Source organism: Eumetopias jubatus, unplaced genomic scaffold, assembly GCF_037043125.1.
Source record: "Eumetopias jubatus isolate StellerSeaLion01/CBP00866 unplaced genomic scaffold, mEumJub1_p1.0 scaffold_2, whole genome shotgun sequence".
NCBI lineage: Eukaryota > Metazoa > Chordata > Mammalia > Carnivora > Otariidae > Eumetopias > Eumetopias jubatus.
The window spans coordinates 84,161,817-84,187,601 of NW_028274808.1; the positions used below are offsets into that span (position 1 = coordinate 84,161,817).

Consider the following 25,785-nt stretch of genomic DNA (forward strand, 5'->3'; position numbering starts at 1 on the left):
CCCTTTGACTATGATTATACAGAGAACCCAAATAAAATGTAGTAACAAAAAAAAAGCACGAATTATACTTACATAGAATGAGGGATTATACCAAAGAGGAGCAGGTACTTAGCCTATGAGCAAATGACTTTTTTTTTTTTCCATTTCATTTAGGATGCAACATTGAGAGGGATGTGCAATGAATAGTGATGGGTCTACCCAGACAGCCATGTATTCTAAAAGTACTCAATAAGTTTTCAGGCTGGTTAAAATAGCTAATACATCCTCAAATGGTCCTCCTCACATTTAGTTTTCCACCTGAAAATTGACCAAACCTTTAATCCTTAATTTACTAAATGTCAGTTTTGAGAAATAAAATCGAGTGTGGGACATATTAAATTCATGTTAAATACAGTTTGAATGAATCAGGTTATCACCACAATCAGCTACACTACAATTATAACTTTTTAATAATTCATATGCAAACCTTGTAATTTTTTACATGCAAAGAAATGCCATTTTAAAAAACTGATTAGTTTAACGTAAATTTCAAAGAGAAAGAGAAAAACGGCTAAGAAAATACATTACCTAAGGAAGAAGAGACGGAAGGAGCCTTGTGAAAAATAAATCTGCACCTCCTCATACCTGTGCCATAAAATCTGTAAGGCATGAGTCTTAGGAGTGTACTAACTCTTCCAGATTACTAGGATACTATTCCCGATGCATAAATTGTAATATGACAAAGACAACTGACATGGAACTGATGGAGGCAGCTGCATTCTGCAATTTAAATATACTTAGTGGAGTGATTGCTTACAGCCTTTCTTCTTTTATGGAGATGACAGTTTGAGTGGTGATACCCCACTTAGTTCTGATAATATTTCTCAATGTCTTTAGTCCATGCAACCCAGAGGAGTGCTCAGAACCTAGGATATTTGCCACAGATACTTTCTTTGAGCCTCTTACATTAGGGAAAGAGTAGAGTAAATGTGAGTCAAATGTTATAAAAGCTAGATTTTATTTTTTTTTAAGATTTTATTTATTTGACAGAGAGAGATAGCGAGAGCACAAACACAAACAGGCAGAGGGAGAGGGAGAAACAGGCTTCCCGCCAAACAGGGAGCCCGACGCGGGGCTCAATCCCAGGACCCCAGGATCATGACCCGAGCCGAAGGCAGACGCCCGACCACTGAGCCACCCAGGCACCCCACAAAAGCTAGATTTTTTTTAAAAAAATGTGTTTAAAATACAACTAAGTACTCTATATGAAATGTCTCTGCTCAGAATACAAAAGTGCATGGTGCAGGGTTTAGAATACATGAGTTTGGCCTGTGCATACCTTTGTCTTTTGTTCTATTTACTTTTCTATCTAAACTCAGCAACTTTGGAATTAATCTATTATAGTCCCATGTGGTTTTTTTATGTTTCTTTTTTTAATCTGTAGGCAAAGGGAGCTACTGACATTCTTTTCAAGTCTTTGTATTAATGTGTTATATAGAACTTCCCAGCCTCAAGTGAGTTACGAAGTACTTATTGAGTGAATGGAAGAGAATATCATATCTCATAGCAGCTTTTCACTATTCTATTTATATCTCTAGAGGCTTAATTTATTATTCAGGAAATTCACTTATCTGTTGTAAGACTAACAAGAAAAAAGCTCTTTCCCCTAAGTTCTCACCTTTTTCATGCCCTGCTTGCCTTGCAAGTCGACGTATATGTTGGGAGTCTGGGGAATAGAGGGCAGGAGAGAAAGGATGAGTGGGGGGGCAGAATTTGCAATTCCTTAAGAAAGATATGTTAAGTGCCTTAGCTATATGGAGAGACACATTCCTTTCAGCTGGTGCATTTACATTCTCTGAAACTAGACACACTAGAGGACACAGTAAGTATTAGAAATGTGAAGTTCTTAGTTTGACTCTCTAAGTCGTAGCATAAAGTTGTTAAAACAGTAGATTCACGTCTCTCATTATTTGCTTATTCATTTAAGCAAAATGGTAGTAAGAACGCTTAAAATTACTTGGTGGTGGTGGGGTGGGGAGCAGAGAAGTACAGTCAGGCCTCTCACATGCCCTGCTAACTCACATCAGCTGAGGAACTTAGCTGCCCCAGAACAATAACAAACGGGCTCTTGTGGTATTAATAATATAAGAGCACCGGACGGGCTGTCGGAAGAACTGGTGTCAAAGCCTAGATTTGCCAACCAGCAGCATGGCCCTAATACACAGGTCAGCCTCCTTGGACATCAGTTCTTTTAAAATGACCACAGTAACCTGCACAGCTTTTGACTTCCTTTTCTGGCTCTCACATGTTTGAAGTTGATAGAGCATAATTTAGCTTATCCTGTTTTTCTTCTTTTTAGAGATATTTCATAAAAGAATACATTTTAATCCCTGTCACATGGAGTCACATATTAATTTTTTGTCATTGTTGCAGATGTTTTTCTCAGAAGTTATTTCTATTGACCAGAAAGATACCTTTTCAAAATTCTGTCATGAAGATAATTCTCCCAAGAAGATAATTCTCCCCAGAGTCCCAATTCTCCCAGGTTTCCTTGTAGAAGTACAACGCTACAGAGTACTTCAGCCCATGGACCCTTCTGGCACTATGCCACATCTGAGGAACTAATGGGCCCTGTCACAGCGTTTCCTCCTTCCTTCACATTTTGAGTGAGTTTTCCTCTGTCAGCAAGCATTAGATCTGATACAGCATCTTCCTTGGCTGAATTCCATACTGCTTGAGTCGTGAAATTATCCTTTATATTCTTTGAAGACCACGTTCGTGCTGTATATTACCGTGCATGTCGTCCTCCATATTCACAGAGGGTATATCTGACCACTGAGATTTCTGTGACCGTGTAAGTTGGAATCTAAATAAAAGTGGGGGGACTTCCCTGCTGTCAGTCCTAGATCCATGCAGTCCCCTTCCTGTCTGGAGAATTTATTGGTGTTTGCATTTCTTGCTCCACAGGTGAATCACACTTTTTCTCAAAATAGGACACTTTATCTTTGATTCTTTTTCTCAAATTAGAGTTAAGCCATCTACTGCTTTGCAGAAGAGGCTAGATTATACGCTATTTAAGAAGAAGGAACATTGCTTATTTATTTCTGTATCTCCAGGGCTGGGAATACAATAGGAACTCAATAAATGCTTGTCAAATGGCTGATAGCAAGTGTATCTTATCATTTCAATTTATACTTCAGATAGATTATTGTCAGATTCTCATTTTTAAATGTTTTCTGCCTCCAGTCAGTACAGCAGTCTTGAGGTTGTAAGTTCAAGCCCCACGTTGGGTATGGAAATTATTTTAAAAAAATGTTTCCTGCCTCATATGACACCATAGATTTTAGCTGCCTTTCACAATACCTAAATATTGGAGTAACATTCTCCTCACTAATACCCCCATCCAAAGCCATGCATGACTCAGAATATATTAAGAGATTGTTAAAAATATGTCCCTCTTTACTCATTTTAAGTCCTGATGAATTCCAGCCAAAAAGCAAATTCCGTGTTCCCCCCTTTCTTTTCTTTCATGAGCTATGAAATCTATTTACCTTGTTGATTTTTAGATGATGTCATTTTATATAACCAAAGATATCTCTGTTGTATTTCCCCATACTAATTTAAATAGATTTTGCCCTTGTATTTATAAGTCGCTGCTACATAAAATTTGGAGCCATTTTTTTCTTAAAGATTTTATTTATTTATTTGACAGAGAGAGAGAGAGACAGCCTAGAGAGGGAACACAAGCAAGGGGAGCAGGAGAGGGAGAAGCAGGCTTCCCACCAAGCAGGGAGCTCGATGCGGGGCTCAATCCCAGGGCCCCGGGATCATGACCTGAGCCGAAGGCAGATGCTTAATGACTGAGCCACCCAGGCGCCCCAAATTTGGAGCCATTTTGACTTTTCATACTGGCCCTTGATCCTTTATATTTACTCACCAGATTTCTTTGCTCTTTGCTGTTTTAACAAATATGATAGAGTCCGTTAACTTTGCTCTTTTGGAATTTCCATATATTTTCATTACTGTGTACTAATATATTTAGAATGTTAAATAGCTTCAGTGGAAGAATGAATTTCATTATCTAATAATCAAAAGAATTATCTCTTAAACACCTTTAAATGCTTCAGCTATCTCCCTGTAGTAAGTCCATTACCTCCTTCACTGCCCATCTTGGGTAAAACTAGAAGAAAAATAAAGGCAAGAGGATGATATGGCCAAAAAGCTAACATTTTGTGGACAAATATGAGGAGGCTTCCTCTTAATCAGGTTTTTTTCATCCTTCATTCCGATGCCTGTGCTTCCTTAAAGTGAGGCTTTCAATTATGTTCTTTACTCTTGCATTTTTCCCTCTCAGTTCACACAGTTGTTGGTGATCTGTTCTTTTGGAGAAAGCAATTGTGGGAAACATCTGAGTTGCAAGGGTTAAGCTTATTTCTGTGGAGTGCGTGTATTTACTGGGCACTGTGCTAGCTGTGGGAGATAAAATGAGGACAAGAAAAACAGCACAATCCTGGCCTTCATAAAGTTTACACTCCGGTGGGTGACATGGAATAATGAGTCAGTTGTAGCACAACTGGTAAGAACCATGACAGAGATGGGGGATGGGAAGGACAAAGGAGACAAACCTATAGGAAGGGATGGGGTAGAAGCCAAGGAGGTCTTCCTGGAAGAGGTGCTAGCACGTCTGAGTTTACTGATAGCCAGGAAAGAGGAATGTTCCTTTGAGATGCAGGGAATTCCTTGAACAGAAGGAAATTGGTGAGAAACAACTTGAGTTCAGAGAATTATAGGTCATCTCGGGTTGCTCAGCATGAAATATGAGCCACCTTCTATCTTTACTACTGGTATCCTTTACTTTAATTACTGAATTAGAGTGAACACAGCAAATCATTCAAACTGGAAAGAGTGATGCAAATCATTTTCTGACCATCTAAAATCTAAAATCCAAATTCTACACACTAAACTCGCCAATTATCATCAACTCGAGACTAAATGCCCACAAAATATTATCTTTATGTCCTATTCTGACATCTTAGACATCTAAGAAATAGTTTTTCTTATTCTTGGCCTTAAATTGAAGGTGGGGGGCCAAGAACTTACGGCTTTGGCTAGACTACAGAAACAGCACTTTGTCCAACACAGCTCGTATCCTATTTTCTATTCCATTCTTTCTTTTTCTTCTTTAAAAAACAACACACACAATAATATAATTTAAATTTTATAGCAAACCTAGAGAAAAGTGACTAAACCATTTTTAGGAGTTCATTTTTTAAACAATTGATCTCTTTTTTTTTCATCTTTATTATTTTTAAAGAGATCTCTCCTTGCTGTGTTTTCCGAGTTCCTCTCATGCCTTCTTGCCACCTCTTTTCCATAACCATGCTTAGGATAGCGTTTTAGTGATTTCTATTTAGGTTTTTCAGTTCTTATCCAATCTTAAAAAGAGCCAACCTACATTTCAGATGTATATAAATCTAAGATATTTCCAAGTACAAATGAGGGAATGTCAGTATCTAATTGGATTACACAGACTTATCTTTAGTAAGTATAATGTAGCATTTGGAAAACAGGCAATGCATGTACATTCAGCTGAATAATTAAACTATTAAACAACTGCATAGTTAAAAGCTACAGCATGAATTCTCTACAAGAATCTGCAGGACTTTAATGATTTTTGTAAGGCTTAAAGCCAATAAAGTCAGAATCCATTTAAATATGTGACGTCTACCACATCGTGAATGCGAGAAAGTTCGTGAAGATAATCACAGATGAGCTTCCTCTTGAGAAATATATTAAAGACAACTGGAGGAAATAAGCATTTGGCTTTTTGATGACCCTTTTGTCCCTGAATCTAAATTTGTAAATTCCTTGTCTGTCTACTGACATTCCTAAAACAAGCACAGGAAAAAAAAATCATTCTTGTGGTATGTCTCTGGTTTATCTTTTCTGCCCTAGTTTGCTTTTAACAGCCATGCTTTGTTGTTTTCCTTTATGTAGTGTCTATGTGTTGGCATTGTTGAACATTTCTTTGGCATCTTTATTTTGATAATTAACAATTGGAACAGCTTAGCTTTCACAATTGCTGAGCATGTTACCTTGGTAAAGAAGCCCTGCTACAGTGTCTGAGAGAAACAATATAGAAATTTGAGTTGTGCTGCAATCTGCCGGGGCGGCGGGGGGGGGGGCGGATTCTGCCATTTATTTTCTATTCCTGCGCTCACCAAAGGGAGTGGATCTCAAGGGGAATGTATCAATATTTGGACCAGCTTAGAACTTTAATCTTATTAAAGTCATCCCAAGACCATGATGTGGTCCAGAATATCTCCACTACTTTTCTCTTGGCAGAATCTGTCATATGATGTTTTTAGCAATTGTTTTGGCAAAAGCAGTGAAAAAAATGAAGAGCATACACACAGGGGTCTCTAAAGAATTTATAATAGATATTAGATCGTATTCTGAGTTGACAGGCCTATTGTGTGGTCAGAAATACATCTTCTATTAAAAAAGAAAATCAGCATCAATGAAAAGCAGAGCTGAAAGTGATGGACTCATTCCCATAGCTGGAATGAGGGTGCAAAATTGTTAGAATTGTATCTCTTCTATAGGGAAGAAACTTAAAAAAACTTGACACAAGTATTCATCATTTGTGATCCATTCATTGTTCAGTATTTGGTGCATGAATACCATGCCTTACTTTTATGTGAAGACGATAAAGTCTCCCCATTATAAACATAGTAAGAATTTTGAGTTAAGAACATATTATCTGGTCTTTTTTTGTAACCAGTGCAGTAAATTTGCATGGTAGTAAAAAGTTGAGCCATATTTTTGTTCCATTTTTTAAGTTGTATTCCATTATATGGTATTTTAAGATACCCAGTAGGTGTTCTTGCTTTATGCATAGTAGGTGTTTAATAAGGAATGCTGCTGGATTAAATTGGGTTGTAAGGTGGATCCCACTATAGCTACATTGAAATCCTGATTTAGTACTAATGTTTAGAGACCTATGACTTTCAGAAGATCACAACCTATAACATAAAAGTTAGATGGGAGACATAATTGGGATTTTCTTTTGGATGATCAAGTTGCCTGATTTTTTTTTTTAATTTGTCCCAAGTGTTTTCCTTAAAAACAGGAGCATTCCCACAGAGTCCTTGTATGATATGTACCAGGTGGTGAGAGGAGAGTTCTGGAGCTCATTAATCCAACTGCCCTTGATTTCTACTTAAGCTATTTCAGTGAAGATTTATATTTATACACACTGAAAAGCATTAAAATAAAAACAATATCAAAAATGGAAAGACTAGCTTTGGGATAATTGAGAAAATGAAAAATTTTGTATTTCGTAACTTGATTCAAAATACAAATTTTCTAAAAAATTATTACCTTATAAAAGGCAAGAAAGGGCGCCTGGGTGGCTCAGATGGTTAAGCGTCTGCCTTCGGCTCGGGTCATGATCCCAGGGTCCTGGGATCGAGTCCCGCATCGGGCTCCCTGCTCCTTGGGAGCCTGCTTCTCCCTCTGCCTCTCTCTCTCTCTCTCTCTCTCTCTGTCTCTCATGAATAAATAAATAAAATCTTTTAAAAAAAAAAGGCAAGAAAAATGAAGGATTCTTACAAAAATTCCATATAATCTTGAAGAAAAAAACCTCAGAGGTTTAAAAGCAGCACATATACCGTGGATACATAAGCCAAGTAATTGAATATTTACTTAGGTTAGTAAGAAAAAATTTGGACATTTCAGAGATTTTTTGTCTTAACTATAAAAGAATGTGTTTATATTCCTGATCATGTTAGCTATATTAGAATTCATGAGATCCCATAAATAGTTTAACCTGACTGACACTATGTTGACTTCAATACATACTTTTTTTTCTTCTCAGACTCTAGAGATGGAACAGTAGAGGTTGTAGTAAAATTCTTACATCTTTGAAACATTGTCACTTTGAAAGTGATAAGATACCATAGTTTCTTTTATTGGCTGGCTTATATTTCAGATGAAAGAAAATATATCTGATGAGGCCTAATATCCAAAATATATAAAGAAATCATAAAACTCAATAGCAAAAAAACCAATCAGTTTAAAAAAAAGGGCAGAGGATCTGAATAAACATTTTTCCAAAGAAGACATACAGATGGCCAACAGGTACATGAAAAGATGCTCAATATAACTAATCATCAGGGAAATGCTAATCAAAACCACAATGAATGGTCACCTCACACCTATCATAATGGCTATTATCAAAAAGACAAGAAATAAGTGTTAGAAAGGATGTGTAGAGAAAAAGGAACTCTTGTGCACTATTAGTAGGAATGTAGATTGGTGTGGGCACTATGGAAAATAGTATGGAGGCTCCTCAAAAAAATAAAAACATAATTTCTGTATGATCCATCAATTCCATTTCTGGGAATATATCCAAAGGAAATGAAAACACTAGCTTGAAAAGGTATCTGGCACCCCCAGGTTCATAGCAGCATTATTTACAATAGCCAAAACATGGAAATAACCTAAGTGTCCACTGATGGGTGAATGGATAAAGAAATGTGTGATATATATAATGGAATATTACTCAGCCATAAAAAAGAATGAAATCTTACCATATGTGACAATATGAATGAACCTTAAAGGAATTATGCTAAGTGAGATCAGTCAGACACAGAAAGATAAATATCATATGATCTCTCTTATATGTGGAATCTAAAAAATAAATAAATAAATAAAACAAAAAAACAAGCTCTTAGATACAGAGAACAGGTTGGGGGTTGCCAGAGGTAGGGGGTGGAAATGGTTGAAATGGGTGAAGGATGTCAAGAGCTACATATTTCCAGTTATAAAATAAGTAAGTCTGGGGGATATAATATACAAATTGATGACTATTGTTAATAATACTGTATTTGAAAGTTACTAAAAGAGTACACCTTAAAAGTTCTCATCACAAGAAAAAAAATTTATGACTATGATGGTGACAGACCTTAACTAGACTTATTGTGGTGATCATTTTGCAGCAGCATACAAATACTGAATCATTACACTGTACACCTGAAACTAATGTAATATGTCAATCACATCTCAATAAAAAAGAAAGAAAATAAATACAATTAGTTTTATCTGTGGATCTGTGATGTAATCTAATTGATAGAACTTAGAGATAATATTTATGTTAAAAATATAATCTCTTTGGACATACAACTCTAGATTTTAAATATTTTATATCAACATACTGGAGATATTCTACTGTCTTCTGGCTTCTATTGGTGCTTTTGAAAAGTAAACACTGGCTAATCCTTAGTAGTGGATAAGTAGGTATACTGGAAACTGTGAGTCTGGTTGTTAAAGAATGGGAGGTTTGAAATAAAGGTTTCTGATGTAGCATCAATTCTGATAATGATAATGTCTAGGCTATACTTCTGAGAATGGATGATTGCAGAGGAATGGGTGAATAGATCCTCATTTTAATGTTCAGAAAGCTATTGCATATTTACCCAAGTAGTGAATGAGATATGGTCTTATAGAACATTAAACTTTTGAAAGGAATTTTACCCTTATACATTGAGGAGACTTGGCCCATATAACCCATGCTCCATTTTAATATCAAATTTTGTTTTAAATTAGCTTTACTGGTAAACTGGAGTCAAAAATTATAGGTACTTGACTGGCAATTGACTGATACTTTATTGCCCACTAAGCTTTGGTATATGAGTGTAACGAAGGCAATCATTGCTCAACAGCAGTGGAAATAAATTTCTGACCTGAAATAAATGGCTGGGGAATGTGGTAGAAGGCCTCATGAAAATGTATCAAATATTATCTTAATATCTGGCTCTCCACTTTTTCCCTTAATCTTTTAAAATCCTTGATGGCATGATCTTGTTACTTCTTCCCTAAACACTCCCCACCCACAGATACAGTTTTTTCACAGCCTCACTGTCTTGCTTCTGGTAATATGTGGTATTAGGAAAGTATGTTATTGACTCATTGGCACTAAAGTATGCATAATATTTGAATTGTAACAGCTCTTAAGCCAAGGAATGAACCTTTCTAGCATTGAAGAAATAAAACATTTTTAGTAGCGGGCCATTTGAAACCTCTGAAATAACATGTCAGTTCTCACCTACTGTATAAGTGAGCAAAGTTGACTAACAATTATGAGAAGAAATTAAGAAATATAATTTTTGTGTGTATTATATATAAACACATATATTTTACATATATTTATAAATACATATGCTTTAACAAAATCTTTAGAAGAGGGGCGCCTGGGTGGCTCAGTTGGTTAAGCGTCTGCCTTTGGCTCAGGTCTTGATCCCAGGGTCCTGGGATCGAGCCCCGCATCAGGCTCCCTGCTTAGCGGGGACTCTGCTTCTCCCTCTGCCTGCCGCTCCACCTGCTTGTGCTCTCTCTCTCTGTGTCAAATAAATAAATAAAATCTTAAAAAAAAATCTTTAAAAGAGAAAGAAATTAATAGGTGGTAAACTAGAGACCCACAATAGCCACATTTATATATTGGAACTTGATGTATCATTTTTTATTTATTTATTTTTTTAAAAAGATTTTATTTATTTATTTGACAGAGAGAGATACAGTGAGAGAAGGAATACAAGCAGGGGGAGTGGGAGAGGGAGAAGCAGGCCTCCTTCCGAACAGGGAGCCCGATGCGGGGCTCGATCCCAGGATCCTGGGATCATGACCTGAGCCGAAGGCAGACACTTAACAACTGAGCCACCCAGGCTCCCCTTGATGTATCATTTTTTAATTTAATAAAGACTACATGTCCCAGAAGCTAGTAAAAAAAATAGAAGAACAAAATTCTTAGAAATTCAAATACATTAGTGAATTATGATAAAAATCAATTATTGATTAAATCAATAATTACAGTGGTACACTGATTAATGATTTTATTAATTGATTTTTCTCTAATGGGCATATATTTATAATTTAACTATTAACCTTTTGTTTTTTTCTTCCCTCCCAGTGCTAAAGAACCCAGTGTGTAAATTATATAGATTTCCCACATCTGACAATAAGTGGATGCGAATCCGGGAGCAGATGTCAGAGAGCATACTTTCTTTTCATATTCCTAAGGAATTGATTTCTCTTCACATAAAAGAAGATTTGTGTAGGTAAGAGAAAATAATTTATGATTGTCTCTCACATTATTTTTTCTATAAAACATTTTTTCTTAAACTATGATTATAACATAAAAATCTTGACTTGCCACTGTCCAGTATTGGTGGCCAATAACCCTGCTGGCTGTTAATCATTTGAAATGCTGCTCGTCCAATTTGAGATGTTCTTTAAGTATAAAATACAGATTTTGAATTCTTATCACACAAACAGAAAAAGACTGACTTTATAATGCAATATTAAAATTTAGGGTATTTTAGGGTTAAATAAAATATATTATTAATTTCACCTGCTTTTTTTAACTTTAAAAATATGAGTACAAGAAAGTTTAAAATTACATATATGACTCTCATTTATGGCTTGCATTATACTTCTATTGTATAGTTGGTGTCTAGCTAATAACCTGAGTTTTAACCTTGCTAATAATCCTTTTCTCTTTACCTCATCTGCTTATGATTACTGTTTCTGTAAAGAAATTCCTACTTGACTGTTCTTTGGACTACTCATCTGTAACAAGACTTTCAGATATTTTTGGTCTAAAAACTATTATTTTTTTAAGAGAGTGTGGGGGAGGGGCAGAGGGAGAGAGAGAATCTTAAGCAGACTCCATGCCCATTGCGGAGCCCAATGCGGGGCTCAGTCTCATGACCCTGAGATCAAGACCTGATCTGAAATAAAAAGTCAGCCACTTAACTGACTGTACCATTCAGTCACCCCCTTAGATGACTGATAAAGTATGCTATATGAATGGACAGTGTTGTCGTACAGCAAACTTAAATCTGTTGCCATAATAAAACAGAAAGATCTGGGAACTGATTGTTAATAAGAATATCTCTGAGCCATGACAACTCACACAATTTATTTTTTCCACCTTATAAACCTCTAGTGACTTTAAAAATACTGAATACTACATTATATTAAATACTGTTAAGGCCGTAAATTTCAGAAAATTGGCAAATATTTTTGTAACATTTATAACTGCTGAAATACATAGCAAAGTGTGAAATGTCTAAAATTTGGATCTCTGGCCTATGTCCACATTAATACACCAAGTTACTTAATAGGAGTGTACCCTTTCAGTAGACTCTATAGTCCCCAAGCATGTTGTATTGATCTAAACCAGCGAGCAAACAATGGACAAGGCAGGTCAAATCTGGCAGTATTGACAGTATATTTTAGGGTAGGAATGACTGCACAAATACTATATTTCTGAGTGAGGTGTAAGAGAAAGAAAAATAAAAGAAAACACAGAGCCTAGATTTTAGAGAAAATCAGACAGGAAACTGGGTTGTAAGAAAACAACCTGGACTTAAGGGAAATAAAGATTGAAAGAGAGACAGAAGATAGATATTTGAGAGTAGCAGACTGAGGATAATCAGACCACAAAAATCAGATTAAAGGTATTGACTCAGGACAAGAGAAGCTATAACATGTTCAGGAACCTAAGCAGATTACCTATAAGAGCTGGCTACAAGGATGAATTAATGTAAGCCAAATTATTCAGTATTATCCTTACCTAGAGCTAGTACTAAGCGAATGTAATGGGAAAAACAAATTCCCGGGAAGGATAAGCACACTTAGGGAGTTTGGATCTTTGAAGTCATAAAAGAATTATCAACCTCAGCATTGTTATATTAGAGATTATGGGACACTAAGAACCATTCCTACTAGTGTCATGTAAAGATCACATTTCACATGGAAGATTTAGAGAGGGTAACTGTTCCTCACAGGGGTTGTAGAATAAGGAAGAACTCCATAGACAAGCATGAGTTAGAGGTCATCACAGTGCCTTTATTTCAGCTGAGAACCACAGAAGAGGAGTTGATAGATGTGGTGGATTTAAGAAGTTAGAGTTAGACCTTGCCCTAAAAATAACTCCTGATAACTCAATCTAAGTTAGCCAGGCCTAAATTCTCACTAAAATATCTGTATCGTGCCAGACCGTCTTGGCCAGCAAAGTTTCTGTTGAAAAATCCAGTGATAACCTTATGGGTTTCCCTTGTATGTAACTTTTCTTTTTTCTTGATGGTTTTAAAATTCTCTATTTATCACTACTTTTGCCATTTTAAATACCGTGTGTCTTGGCGTAGACCTTCTTGGGTTGATCTTATTGGGGAATTTCTGTGCCTCCTGGAACTAGATTTCTGTTTCCTTACCCAAATTTGGGAAATTTTCAGCTATTATTTCTTCAAATAAATTTTCTGCCTCTTTTTTCTCTCTTCTGGGATCTGCATAATCTACTAATCGTGTTACTGGGTATTTACCCAAAGAATACAAAAACACTAATTCAAAGGAATACATATACCCCTGTGTTTACTGCAGCATTATTTACAATAACCAAATAATGAAAGCAACCAAGTATCCATCAACAGGTGAATGGATAAAGCATATGTGGTATATATATATAAATATGTATATGTACACACACATACATATACACAATAGAATTAGGCAGACATAAAAAAGAATGAAATCTTGCCATTTGCTACAAATGGATGGATCTAGTGAGTATAAGACTAAGTGAAATAAGTCAGTCAGAGGGAGACAAGTACCATATGATTTCACTCATATGTGGAATTTAAGAAACAAAACAAATGAACAAATGGCAAAAAAGAGACAAACCAAATAACAAACCCTTAACTATAGAGAACAAACAGATGGTTACCAGAGGGGAGGTAGGTGGGGGGATGGGTGAAACAGGTGAAGGGGATTAAGAGTACAATTACTGTGATGAGCACTGAGTAATGTATGGAATTGTTGAATCACTACACCTGAATGAATATAAAACTATGTTAACTATGCTGGAATTAAAATTTAAAAAATAATCTATAAAGACACAAAAAGTGGAAAATTACGACCACTCACAAAACATGGAAATCTATTAACGTACTACTACATTGTTAAAATAAAAAATGATACTACCTTATTATTATACTACATACTGTTTATAACATAGTCGCTAATTATTAGAATAATGCTTTGGGTTGAAAATCTTTTTTTTAAGGTTTTTTTTTTGAGAGAGAGGGAGAGAGAGCATGAGCAGGGGGAGGGGCAGAGGGAGAAGCAGACACCCCGCTGAGCAGGGAGCCCCACACGGGGCTCAATCCCAGGACCCCTGGATCATGACCTGAGCCAAAGGCAGCCGCTTAACTGACAGCCACCCAGGTGCCCAGGGTTGAAAATCTTAATTGACAGACCACTAATGCTATTTCATCTACAACCACAGCAAGCTAGTGAGAAAGAGAATGAAGAGAAAGACTTCTAATATTACCCCAGTCTGTCTGTCTGTTTGTTTTTTTAAGACTTATTTACTTATTTATTTGAGAGAGAGCGAGGGTCAGGGCAGAGGGAAAGGGAGAGAGAGAATCCCAAGCAGACTCCCTGCTGAGCCCAAAGCCTGACATGGGGCTCAATCTCAGGACCCCAAGATCATTAGTGGAACTGTGAAATCAAGAGTCAAACACTTAACTGACTGAGCCACCCAGGTGCCCTGCCTCAGTCTGTCTTTTGTCATCAGTTTAGAGATTCCCTTAAAAAGGCTGAGCAGCTGACCTTCTGCATGTCTACTACTTTTGAGTCCTCCACAGTGCTATCTTTAACCCCTGTCTCCTCTCCGCTCCTGTTAATATCTCTCCGTCTGTCCATTCACTGACAGTAAATCCCAGGGGGAAATAATGAGTAGGGGACTAGGAGAAAGCAGACTATTCCATATATCATCTGCTTTCTCCACCACCTTTTCTGTTTAAATCTCTTAATTAACCTCTTGAGAACCATACTAGAATTATGTGTCGGGAAGGGAAGAGGGGAAGTTTCTGCTTACAAAGTACTCAGTATAACACCTTGCTTTTGAGAGGTTGACTAAATTACTTCATAATCATGATACGTAAGGGATTAGTATTAAAAAGCAATTTTAGTAGGCATAACCTCTATAATTAGTTTTCTTATATTTGAACACACTGAAGTATTGTCCACTTACCTTGTTTTCTTCCCTTTGCATCTCTTTTTTCCTGTACATTTGTAGGGGGAAAAAATCACCACCACATAGCGGGGGCTAGTGGGCAGTTTTGGTGGAGACAGAGGACCAGTGCCTCCAAATAATAAGTTCCATTGCTAAGAACAAAACTAGGAACTGTCATCAGGATACAGTGGGAATTGTTCAGAGGAGAAAAAGCCCATTTCAGTCCTTGAAACTAAACTATACAAAAATCTGATAGATCTGAAAATTGGCTAGGCACTGTGAAGAGCAGTGTAGCCCATATATCATCTGTGTTCTCCATCCCCTTTTCTGTGTAAATCTCTTATAATTAGTTTTTAAAAATCAAACAGTGAATCTCTGACATTTTGTAAAGAAGAGGAGAGGAAAAAAAACCATGCTGACTCAAAAGGGAAATAGGAAAAATAGGAAAACTGACTAGCCATCTCAGAGTGTAAGAAGGTGTGATTATTATGAAACAGAATTAGAAATCCATAAGAAAATAATTATCATCCTTTAGTGAAAATGCAGTAAAACGGAGGGAATGATGCAGGGAATAATGAAATTTTAAAATGAAGCAACCAAATTAAGTCTACAGAGCCAGCAGAAAAGAACAGATCTGACACTGAGAAATTGTATCAGTGATGTGGAAGGCAAACATGATAAGCTCATCTCAAATGCTAAACGAGGGTGAAAAATGTTCAGAATGATGAGAGAGAAGATGTTAGATGTACAAAGCACAGAGCTGGACTCTACCAAATAATTTGAAGTGTTCTCGGGGAAGAAGAACTCATGCAAAAGCTTGAAAGAAAACAGGAAAAACTTAGGCAGCTTTGGTGTTTTCTCTTTGACATGGTAAAACCAGGGTAACCTTATACTTCCCTGCAGAAGCCCCAAGAATAACATCTACTGATTTTTGAGAGGAAGAGCCTGTGACCCCACTTCATTGTATAGGGCCAGGTTATGAATATTTTATGAATGAAAGTGATGGAAATGACATAAATATGCAGGAACTCAAAAAATGCCGCTCACAAAACTTCCTTGAAAAATTTACTTGAATATCTATACCATCCATTGAGAAAATAATTTCATTAAGAATTATAATATACTATAAATTGATATAACATAAAAATTAAATTATATTATAAAATTTATATAACATAACATAATAAAAATATAAGAGTGGGCTTTGTCCCGCAAAAGAACTTATATCATTTCTCTTGGCTGGGTAGAATCTCCAGCCTGGACAAAGCTTTACTCTGATGTTCTTTTCTCAGCTTCTTTTAACCCTAGTCTTACTCAGATCCCAGAAAGTATTTTACTCACCTCAACCTCCTTCCTAAACCCCAAAACTTAGATGAACTCTCTTACCTTGTTTGATGAAGACTACAAGTGCCATAGTGCTGTTGTCTTTCAACACGCCTAAACAGTGCAAAATGCTTCCTTTGCATTCTTGGAAATCCTTCCTGAGAAAATTATATTACATTACATTGGATTTTTTCCATAAAAATAATATATGCACACTATATAAAATAGTATAGTAAAAATGTAGAAAATAAAAAGGAAAAAGTAAAATTCCTCTAAATTTACCACCCAGAAGGGATATTGTGTCTTTATTTTTTACATCTATTCTCATCTTCATAAGCCTTCTTATGGGAAGCAGAATTTTGGTCCCCATGACTGTCATGCCCTGGTATCATGCTTAGTTTTTCTTGCTTATCTGAGTTGTTTTATGAATACATCTGTGATTCTACGACATAATGTTAAATAAAAGTGTAGGCTACTAATCAATGAAAATTATTGCATCTGAATTTTTACTGATACATAAAAAGACTAGAAGGAAAAATAGACTGGATATATACTAGAGCAATCCTTATACATATACGAACATATTAACAATGGTTATCCCTGGATGATGGATTTAGAATAGTAATTTGCTACACAGCAATAGAAAGCAAATACATAAACCCTTACAAATAAATAACAGAGAATAGACTTGCCAGTTAACTATATCTTCATTTCTTTGAATTTAAACAGTTTATTTTCAAACATCGAAGTCTATTCAAAATTTAGTTCTCCCTCAGGCTTGGTCTAAAAAATTGTGGATGACTATTCCAAAATATTTGGAATATTTGCTCTTCACATTCAAGAATATGGCCTGCTAAAATCTTCTTTTATGCGTACAAATACAATATTGTAGTTTGTGTTGGAAAATTACCATTTAGAATTTAAGTTTTCCCCCTTCCCTACCTCAAGAAAATATGTAGGTAAATGAGGATGGGCTTACTGTGTTCTCATGGCAACAGTGACAAAAAGATCCTTGATTCCTTGTAGTGTCCTTTGGATGCCTAGTGGTTTCTATGATGGGATGACACATAACCACTGAGCTACCATGGGCTCCACGTGGCCTTTGAGATACTTAGAATGTTTGTCTTTATTTTGAGTTTAGTTCAGTATTAATACTTTCAACATTTTTATTTCACATTACAAATTTTAATTATCTGGAATTTATTTGATTACATTTATAAAATGAAATGCCAAATTAGCCACATTTCTGAAAACTTAGATAATTTATTCAATATCACTTTCTCAGTGTTCCATTTCTTTCTCACCTCCTTATAATACTTGCCAGTTTCCATGCCTCTCCATTGTCATCACTAAAGTAATTAAGACAATTAAACAGTGACAACAACAAAATTACCTTCAAAAGAACTGACATATTTGGAATATTTGCTCTTTGCATTCAAGAATATGGCCTGCTAAAATCTTCTTTTACGCATACAAATACAATATTGTAGTTTTTTCATGTAGCTTTTGTATGCTTATTATAAGGATTAATATACTTTATTGATATTTTGAAAGAGAATTCTTGTGGACTTGTCAATTCTACTCTTCCTGTTGTCTGTTATTTCTGATTTTGTCCTTATTGTCTTCTTTCTGTTTTTGAAACAGACTTCTTGCATGGACTACATGCTGCTTTTATTTCTGTTTTGTTTGTTTACTTTTCTCTTTTTTTGAGGTATAATTGACATATAACATTGTTAATTTCAGGTGCACAATGTAATGAACTCATTTACTCATTTTTTAACATGTTCACTCCACCTACTCTAATCCCAACCACCATCACGTCTTCCTGTGACAGTGCAACAGTCTATTAATGGCTTTTCTGCCTGTGACTTGATCTTGTTAAAATCCATGGCTCACATTACAGACTCACACAATCTGATCGGAAATATTATAAAATGCAGATTTCCAATAGGAGTTTCCTTGAGACAGCCCTGATATTTAACCTCTTGAGAACCATACTAGAAAAATGTATTGGGAAGAGAAGAGGGGAAGGTTCTGCTTACAAAGTATTCAGTATAACACATTGTTTTTGAGAAGTTTACTAAATTGCACGTAAGGGATTAGTAATTAAAAAGCAAACCAGTTCTTTGATCTAGCATGCCTGAAGGATAGGGAGAAATGGCAACTGGCTTATTATGGAGTTGTTATAATGGGAAAGGACAGGATAATGACAGGTTAAAGACAACTCAGAGATCCCAAATACATATAATGTGTGTGTGTGTGTGTGTGCGCGCGCATGCACGTATGTGTGCGCGTGTGTGTGCGTGCGTGCCTGTGTGTTTATATGTGTCTTTGCCTGTGTTTATAATGCTTTAAGTTTTACAGTCTCTCAGTTTGGGTTGCACACAGACAAGTTATGTAGGTCTTGCCAAACTACCAACTATAAAATTCTTATAGTTTGTTTTAGTGTTGCCACATATTTTGTTTATGTTGAGTGTTTTCTTTGGATTTTGTCCTACTTCAAAGGTTTGCTGTGCTCAGTCTGCATTGAAATACGTTAGTTACTAGATAAAATGATGGTACTTATAGTGTTGATGCTTCATGACAGCTACAAATACAGTATTAAATCATGGTGTGCAGACATACAGTTTTAGATGGGAGGTTCTGTGACCATATAGTGTTTGGCTGAATCAAAAAAAGTATACCGTCCTACACTGTAAGACGATATTTGAAAAGCCTATCTTGGTACAAAACTCCATGGTCCATAAAAATCTCCAGGAAAAAAAATAGTTTGATTTATATCATATATTTTTCTCTTTTGATCCCAGGGGTGGGGAAAGAGAGAAACTTCTGGCATGTATGTTGGGAGTTTAGAAGAAAAGAAATGTTTTATAAGAATTAACTTGAAGACTTTCTTAGGTTTTATATAAAACATATAAATTTTATGTGTATGATGCAGGGAAATAATCTTGTAAATAAAATATAAAAAATCTGTACCAAAATACTTTAGTAGGGAAACATGATAGTGTTTGGAACATATAAAGTTTCATTACTACTTCTTTGGGAGAATGTACATGCCTTGTCTTATATATTAGTGTTTGTAAAGATACATATACTAAGTTTGTAGTGATAAAATATTTATATCAATGAAGGCAAACAATTTTTTCAACACTATATTTTCGAGTGTTCCGTATTCTATATTGTATAGCTATATTATAGAACTGTAAGTATCTATGTAGATATATAGCTATATCCTAAATCTATTTCTTGAACGTAGTGTATTCTTAAATATGAAAAAGATTGTTGGTATGATATTTTGAAATCCCAGGCTGAAAGCCTAGTTGCTGCACAGAGATAAATGTTTGAGAGACATGTTCTACATGCTTACTTAAATATTATCATATACTGTTAAATTGGTTTCCTAAGCATTATGTCTAGTTTGAGAGAAATGCGGAAGACATTTCTCACCTTTTACCTTATCTTAACGTACTTTACGATAAAGTCCATTTATTTCAGACTGATAACACTACAGAAGTGCCTTCTTAAAAGTGTTAAAATTATCTATTAGGAATTATAAACTAGAACTAGAATATATCCAGGTAAATTCTTTTTCAAAAACATCCTTACTATACAAAAATATATGCAGTAGGATTGTACAACATAGTGACCCAGCCTGTCCATTTGACATGTTCTAACATTCTGAAATATAATTTACGTACTTTGTTTCAAGATTTATCAATAGACAAGGCTTCCCCTTCATGTGACCTACAAGGCAGGCAGGACCCTGTGTCTACTTCTCCAGCCTCATTTTATGCCTTATTTATTCTGACATGGCTGAAGCGCATGCCTTTTGAGAGGTCTATCGACATCTGCATACTTGGATGAAATAAAGGCACACTGAAAATCTTTAGTGACCTTAAAGAAACATTGATTAGTGGGAAAAGTGATAGGGAACTAGCCATTCTGTTTAAGTCTCATATACATCAAATAGACCTAAAACCGATGAATCTAGTAGATGTTTTGCAGCATTCTCTTTCACTTTGTTTCTCTTTGTATTTTTTTCTCTGTCTCTCTTGCTTGCTTTCTCTGAGAAAAATCTTAAGTCCTAAATATCCAAAGATGAGGAATAAAAAATATTACATGAGGACTCCACTGGTGATTCATACCTGATTAGTGTTATTACTTCTGTTTCATTTTTCTTCATACAATGTTGATGTTCAGTTAGAATACCATGTGGTATGTTACTTATCATGGAAAGTACACTAGGCCCTACCACCTCCCCATACTGAGGGCAGATGCTGTGTGCCATTGAGTTCGTCATTATGGATTCGTGGTATCACTTAATGAGAGGTCCTGTACAGCGCTTAGTCTCATCAAGCTGATGATAGAAATATGTGTTTTATTTTGCTGTTTGAATATTACAATACCTGCACAGGAACGAATATGGCAAAACTCATTTAAGAGATTTTTTCTAATGTGCCAAGATTCTTGATTTAAAATGGATTGAGCAGGGGAAAGTGTGTTGTAATGGTAAAAACACAGAATTGGAATTATTATGGACCTTAGTTCAAGAACCTATATCTGCCATTCCATACATGCTTATGATTATAGAAAATGACTTTATCTTTCAATTTCCAGATTTTTATAGGTAATAACATTATCATTTGTCTTACAAGGCTACTGTATTAATTATATGAGCAATCAGGACAGTCTAGGGTTTTGTTTTGGGATGTGTGTGTGTGTGTGTGTGTGTGTGTGTGTGTGTGTGTGTGTGTAGAGAGAGAGACAGAGAGACAGAAACAGAGACAGAGAGATTTATTATAAGGAACTGGCTCACATAATTATGATGGCTGACAAGTCCTAACATCTTCAGAGTGAGGTCCACAAGCTGGAGACACAGGAGAGTCTATGATATAGTGCTAAGGCAAAGGCCAGTGATTTTGAAGCCCAGGAAAAGCGAGTGTTTCAATTTGATTGCAAAGGCAAGAAGAAGCCAGTGTCCCAGTTCAAAGTCAGTCTGTCAAGAGGAATTCTCTCTTACTCAGGGAGGGGACAGCCTTTTGCTCTATTCACCTTCATCTGATTGGATGAGGCCCACCCAAATTAGTGAGGGCAAGGACTTTACTCAATATACCAACTCAAATGTTAATCTCACCCAGAAACACCTACCATAGCATTTAAGTAAATATCTGCACAAGCTGACATATAAATTAACCATCACAGTAAGAAATGCCATATGAAGATACATTTTCGAATCTTTCTCCATCCCTAAAGAAGACTTGACTAATCCAGAGTTACAGACCTAGATCATACAAGGTTAGAGGACTCAACAGTGTCTCATTTATCTGTTGCATTCATTCATTTTAACTGGGGCAGAGCTCAACATTCTACTTTGGGGTTAGATTATATTCTGACTTTCTCTCAAATTTCAGGAAAATATAAGAACAACAATCTGCAAGCAAACCTTCCATTCCGTCAGTCCACAGGCCTATATTGAACACTTCCCACAAACTAAGGACTGTGGTAGGACAAAAATATGAATAAGACAAGTCTGCCACACTCATAGGCTTCGAGAAATATTCCCCCTGTTGGAATTCCTCCTTGAATATATCATCAGTAGGCTTTAAAACTATGTTTTACATAGAAGATAAACTTTCTCCTTTTTAAACTATGTTCATTTTAGTGATCTTAACTTTTTCTTTCCATACAGAACTGTACATGGAATTTCAGTATTAATCAAAAAAATGTCATTGGAGCTGGTGTTTGGCTGGAGTAAGGAAAAGGGCCTGATGCCTGTTCATGTACTTGGCTTCTCTTGTCAACACCCTCCCCTGTCCCTCTAGCCACAACAACCATGGGGTGTAGGGAACCAAGTTTAAAAACTATTCATCTATTTAATATTCTTGCCAATGCTTTATGTATTATATGTAAAAACTTTAAAGCCGGTTTGACGATTTTTTTCCAGTTTCCCTAGGACTTATTTTGTGTTCAATTATTTCTCTTTATTCTTCATAGAGTTGTTTTTAATCTCATTTCTCTCTTTATGCTATTCAATAGTTTTGTGTTTCAAGCATATTATGTACTTAGTAGTGTGTTCCTTTATGGAAGGTTCAGAGGATCATAATGACCTTCAGAAACTTGCAATTTTGCTGAAGAGGAAAAGCATGTATTTTTGAAATATTTCAACAAGGTAAGACAAAACAAGTCATGTAGACAGAAAGTGTACCGTAAGGTTGTTTCCAGAGATCGGCATGAATATTTCATCAAGTATCGAGAATATCATACTTTTACAGTTGGAATGCCAAGATCCAGAGTGTTAAGATATTTCTTAAAAAAAAAAAAAAGATACTTCTCAAGTAAGCCTTAGCCATCACCTGTCTCCTTTGAGATTTATTTTATCTGATTTACCTTTTATTTCTGTAGGTAGCAAAGCAAAAGGGGATGGATGGCAGTAAGTGCCAAAAAATGTTTAATGTGTAAGAGGCCTAAGCTTCTTAATATTTGAATATTCAGTCTTTTTTTTCCAACAGCTTTGTGTCTACCTCTTGGACTCTAGGAGAGTCCTAGCCTATCTCCTAGAAGATTTGTTTTAAAGATAGAGCTCTAGTGAGAGTAAAGTAATGAATTCACAAAAGATTGTGTGTGTTTAGGAGGGCAATGGATTTTCCAGAAAGACATTTTTGCTGTTATTGTTGTAAAGTTGCATTTGAAGGAGACAGCTTTTGAAAGCAGAAGCTGTTGTTACTGTGAATAAATGAGAATGTTTATAGAGGGAAGGAGTATTTTTAAAAAATATTTTTCTGTGGATTAAAAATGCATTTACACAGCTCATCTCTTTTGCCATTCACACCAAAGGCTTAGTGAAGATGTGTATTTAACTATAACATCAGTGCCAAGATTGCTGCCTAGAGAAACGTGGCGACATGCAGAGACTGGGCTCTCTCTCTGGGTCTTATAATACTGGACACCAGTATGCACTTGAACATACTTTAGAGAATATACGTTTTCATGCACTGCATACCTAGTAGCTGTACCATTCTAACTAAAAGGTTCAGAAGTAAAAATATCACATTATAACTTACCTTTTGTTCAAAGTTAACTTTAAAAGTACATGAAAGTTTACCAATGTAGTCCTAGATGTCAGTGGCCCCACTCATTCCAAGCCCCACTCATTCAGTGTATGTTCATTAAGTACCTTCAGTAAACAAGGCACTCTGGCTTTTTTGTGTTTTAGTTTAGTTGTGTGTGTGTGTTTGTGTGTTTCTTTGTCTTTACACTGGGGAATTATCTGGGGTGAGGAAAGAGTGGACATGGGGATTCTAGTCTAAAAGACTTGGTATTGTAGTGACTCGGAGACTAACAAGCTGTTTCATTTAGCTGCTTCCATCTGTGAAATAGGAGGTTTCAAATTATTCTCTGAACTTCCTTCCAACTGTAACATTCTGTGAGTTTGTAGTGTTTTTTTTTAAACTATATCAAAAAAAAATACATTAATTGCAGTGTCCTGTAACTTGGCTAATCTCACAGGATATTTGGGATAATCCCAGTGAAAGAACAGGTGTGAAGTGACACATGTGGTGGTTCCACCTCTAACATATGTTGACAAAACGACAAATAATAGGGAAATCAGTAACATAAAACATACAGATACATACACAAAAACACCGTTATCATCGGTGCACAAAAATGCTTGTGCTTTTTTGAACCCTATTTGTGGTACATACATCATTAAGGCTTTTTTGTCTAGTGCTTAACCAACCACTAATATATAACTGACAGTGGATGCTGAGAGGGTGTGCCATCCCCCCGGGGGGGAACCCATCAACCATTTGGTGGCAGGCCAATTAAGTCGGATCCCTTTGAACTTGGAGAGGACAGTGATTTGTCCTAAGTAGGTGAAGCAAAGTCTGAATATGTGCTTGCCTTTCCTGCTCACGGTGCCACTGCCATCACCCACATCTGACAGCCTGCAGAATGCCTGGTCTAATGATATGGTGTCCCACCTAACATCTTTCCTACCAAAGGACACTTGCTATAACAAAGGAGGTGCAATAGTGAACTTGCATTTACCGCATGCCCCACCATCCAAAAGCCACAAACCTGACATTATAGTGGAAAAATATTAATTGTGAAAGGTTCAGCTAAAGCACCACTTTAGGGGGACAGAACCTCAGGATTGGAGTACTGACCTCCAGGATGAAGTTTGTATGCTAAACCAACAGCCAATAGAAGAATGTAGGTAGAACACACAGCTCTGGGAAAAAGGGTGAGCCCTTTTTACAATCAATCCCAATGCCCCACTAGTGGATTTGTGCTTCCTTTCCCTACCACCTTAGACTTTGCCAGTTAGAATCCTGATTCTTGAGGCATATGGGGGAGGGGTAGTTCTGTCCGTAACCCATAAAGAGTCCTACTCAACTGGAAGCTATATTTGGTTCACACATGATCTGGTTATCATGCATTTTTCACTGCAGTGGAGTAGCAAAGATGGCAAGGGATACTGTACTTGTCACCATGAGGAAGTAGGGCTGCTGCTTCATAATCTGAGCAGAGAAATACGTCTAGTACTTAAATGTGCTCCATGCCCAGAGATGAGTGGGAAATTACATCAACTAAGATTCCATAAGAGCAAGGAAACCAAGGGCCTGATCACTTGGGATCAATGTCTGGGTCACCTCACAAGGCAGCAACCTAGACCAGCTGACGTGCCAGCGGAATATGAGAAAAATCTAGAATGAGTGGAAGAGGAGAGTGACGAACATCAACTCAGGCCCCTAGGATCACGGGAATATTGGATATTGTAGCATGGTTCGTGACCTCATTTGGGGGAATTGCATCTGGCCATCACTTTACAGGATTATGCTTGAACTGCCTCTTAGGGAAGATATGAGGATGCGGTTTTATATGCTACGTAGATATCAGGAAATGATGGAAGTGCAAGTTCTGCAAGGGATTGCCTGTCCTGGGCCCAGGTGATGTACTTTTCTATACTGGCTCAACCTTAAACTCTGCTCAGGTTTTGCCTACTTGCTCAGTGGAAGGCTCCAGATAACTGCTACCACTGTCACCTGTGTCCTAACACCGCCAGCTGTATCGGCCTCCCACAGGGTGAAGACCAGGTATTAACATGCCCCCAGTGGCATCTACCCTGGAAAGATCCAGAGTGGTTCTGGTACCTACAACCAGATCTAGGACAGTTCTGTCTCCACTGGGATATTGCTTCCCCAGTAGCCACCCTGAGGAGACAACTGGAAGTGCAGAGGAGTTAAATGTCCCATAGGATGATTCTTTACCAATGAAAAACTATAGAAGGTGGTAAGGAACTGGCATATAAATGTTTCTTCTTCCATCTAATAAATTTTTCCAAGGCGCGTTAGTTCCATATAACTTATCTAGAGCTGTTTCCCATGACCAAGTAACCAGCC

General features: G+C 36.5%; 1 protein-coding gene across 8 annotated transcripts in view; it reads left to right on the forward strand.

The window, feature by feature from the left end:
* The window catches only part of INPP4B (inositol polyphosphate-4-phosphatase type II B), an 842,030-nt gene that overhangs the window by 594,062 nt on the left and 222,183 nt on the right, over window positions 1–25,785 (forward strand). For all 8 annotated transcript variants that reach the window (XR_003608999.2, XM_028102335.2, XM_028102336.2 and 5 more), the window contains one exon: window positions 10,949–11,096. Coding sequence is in view for 7 of the 8 variants with exons in the window: in XM_028102335.2 (XP_027958136.1) it covers window positions 10,949–11,096 (148 nt within the window). In the remaining variant the exon portion in view is untranslated. The remainder of the gene's footprint in view (window positions 1–10,948; window positions 11,097–25,785) is intronic.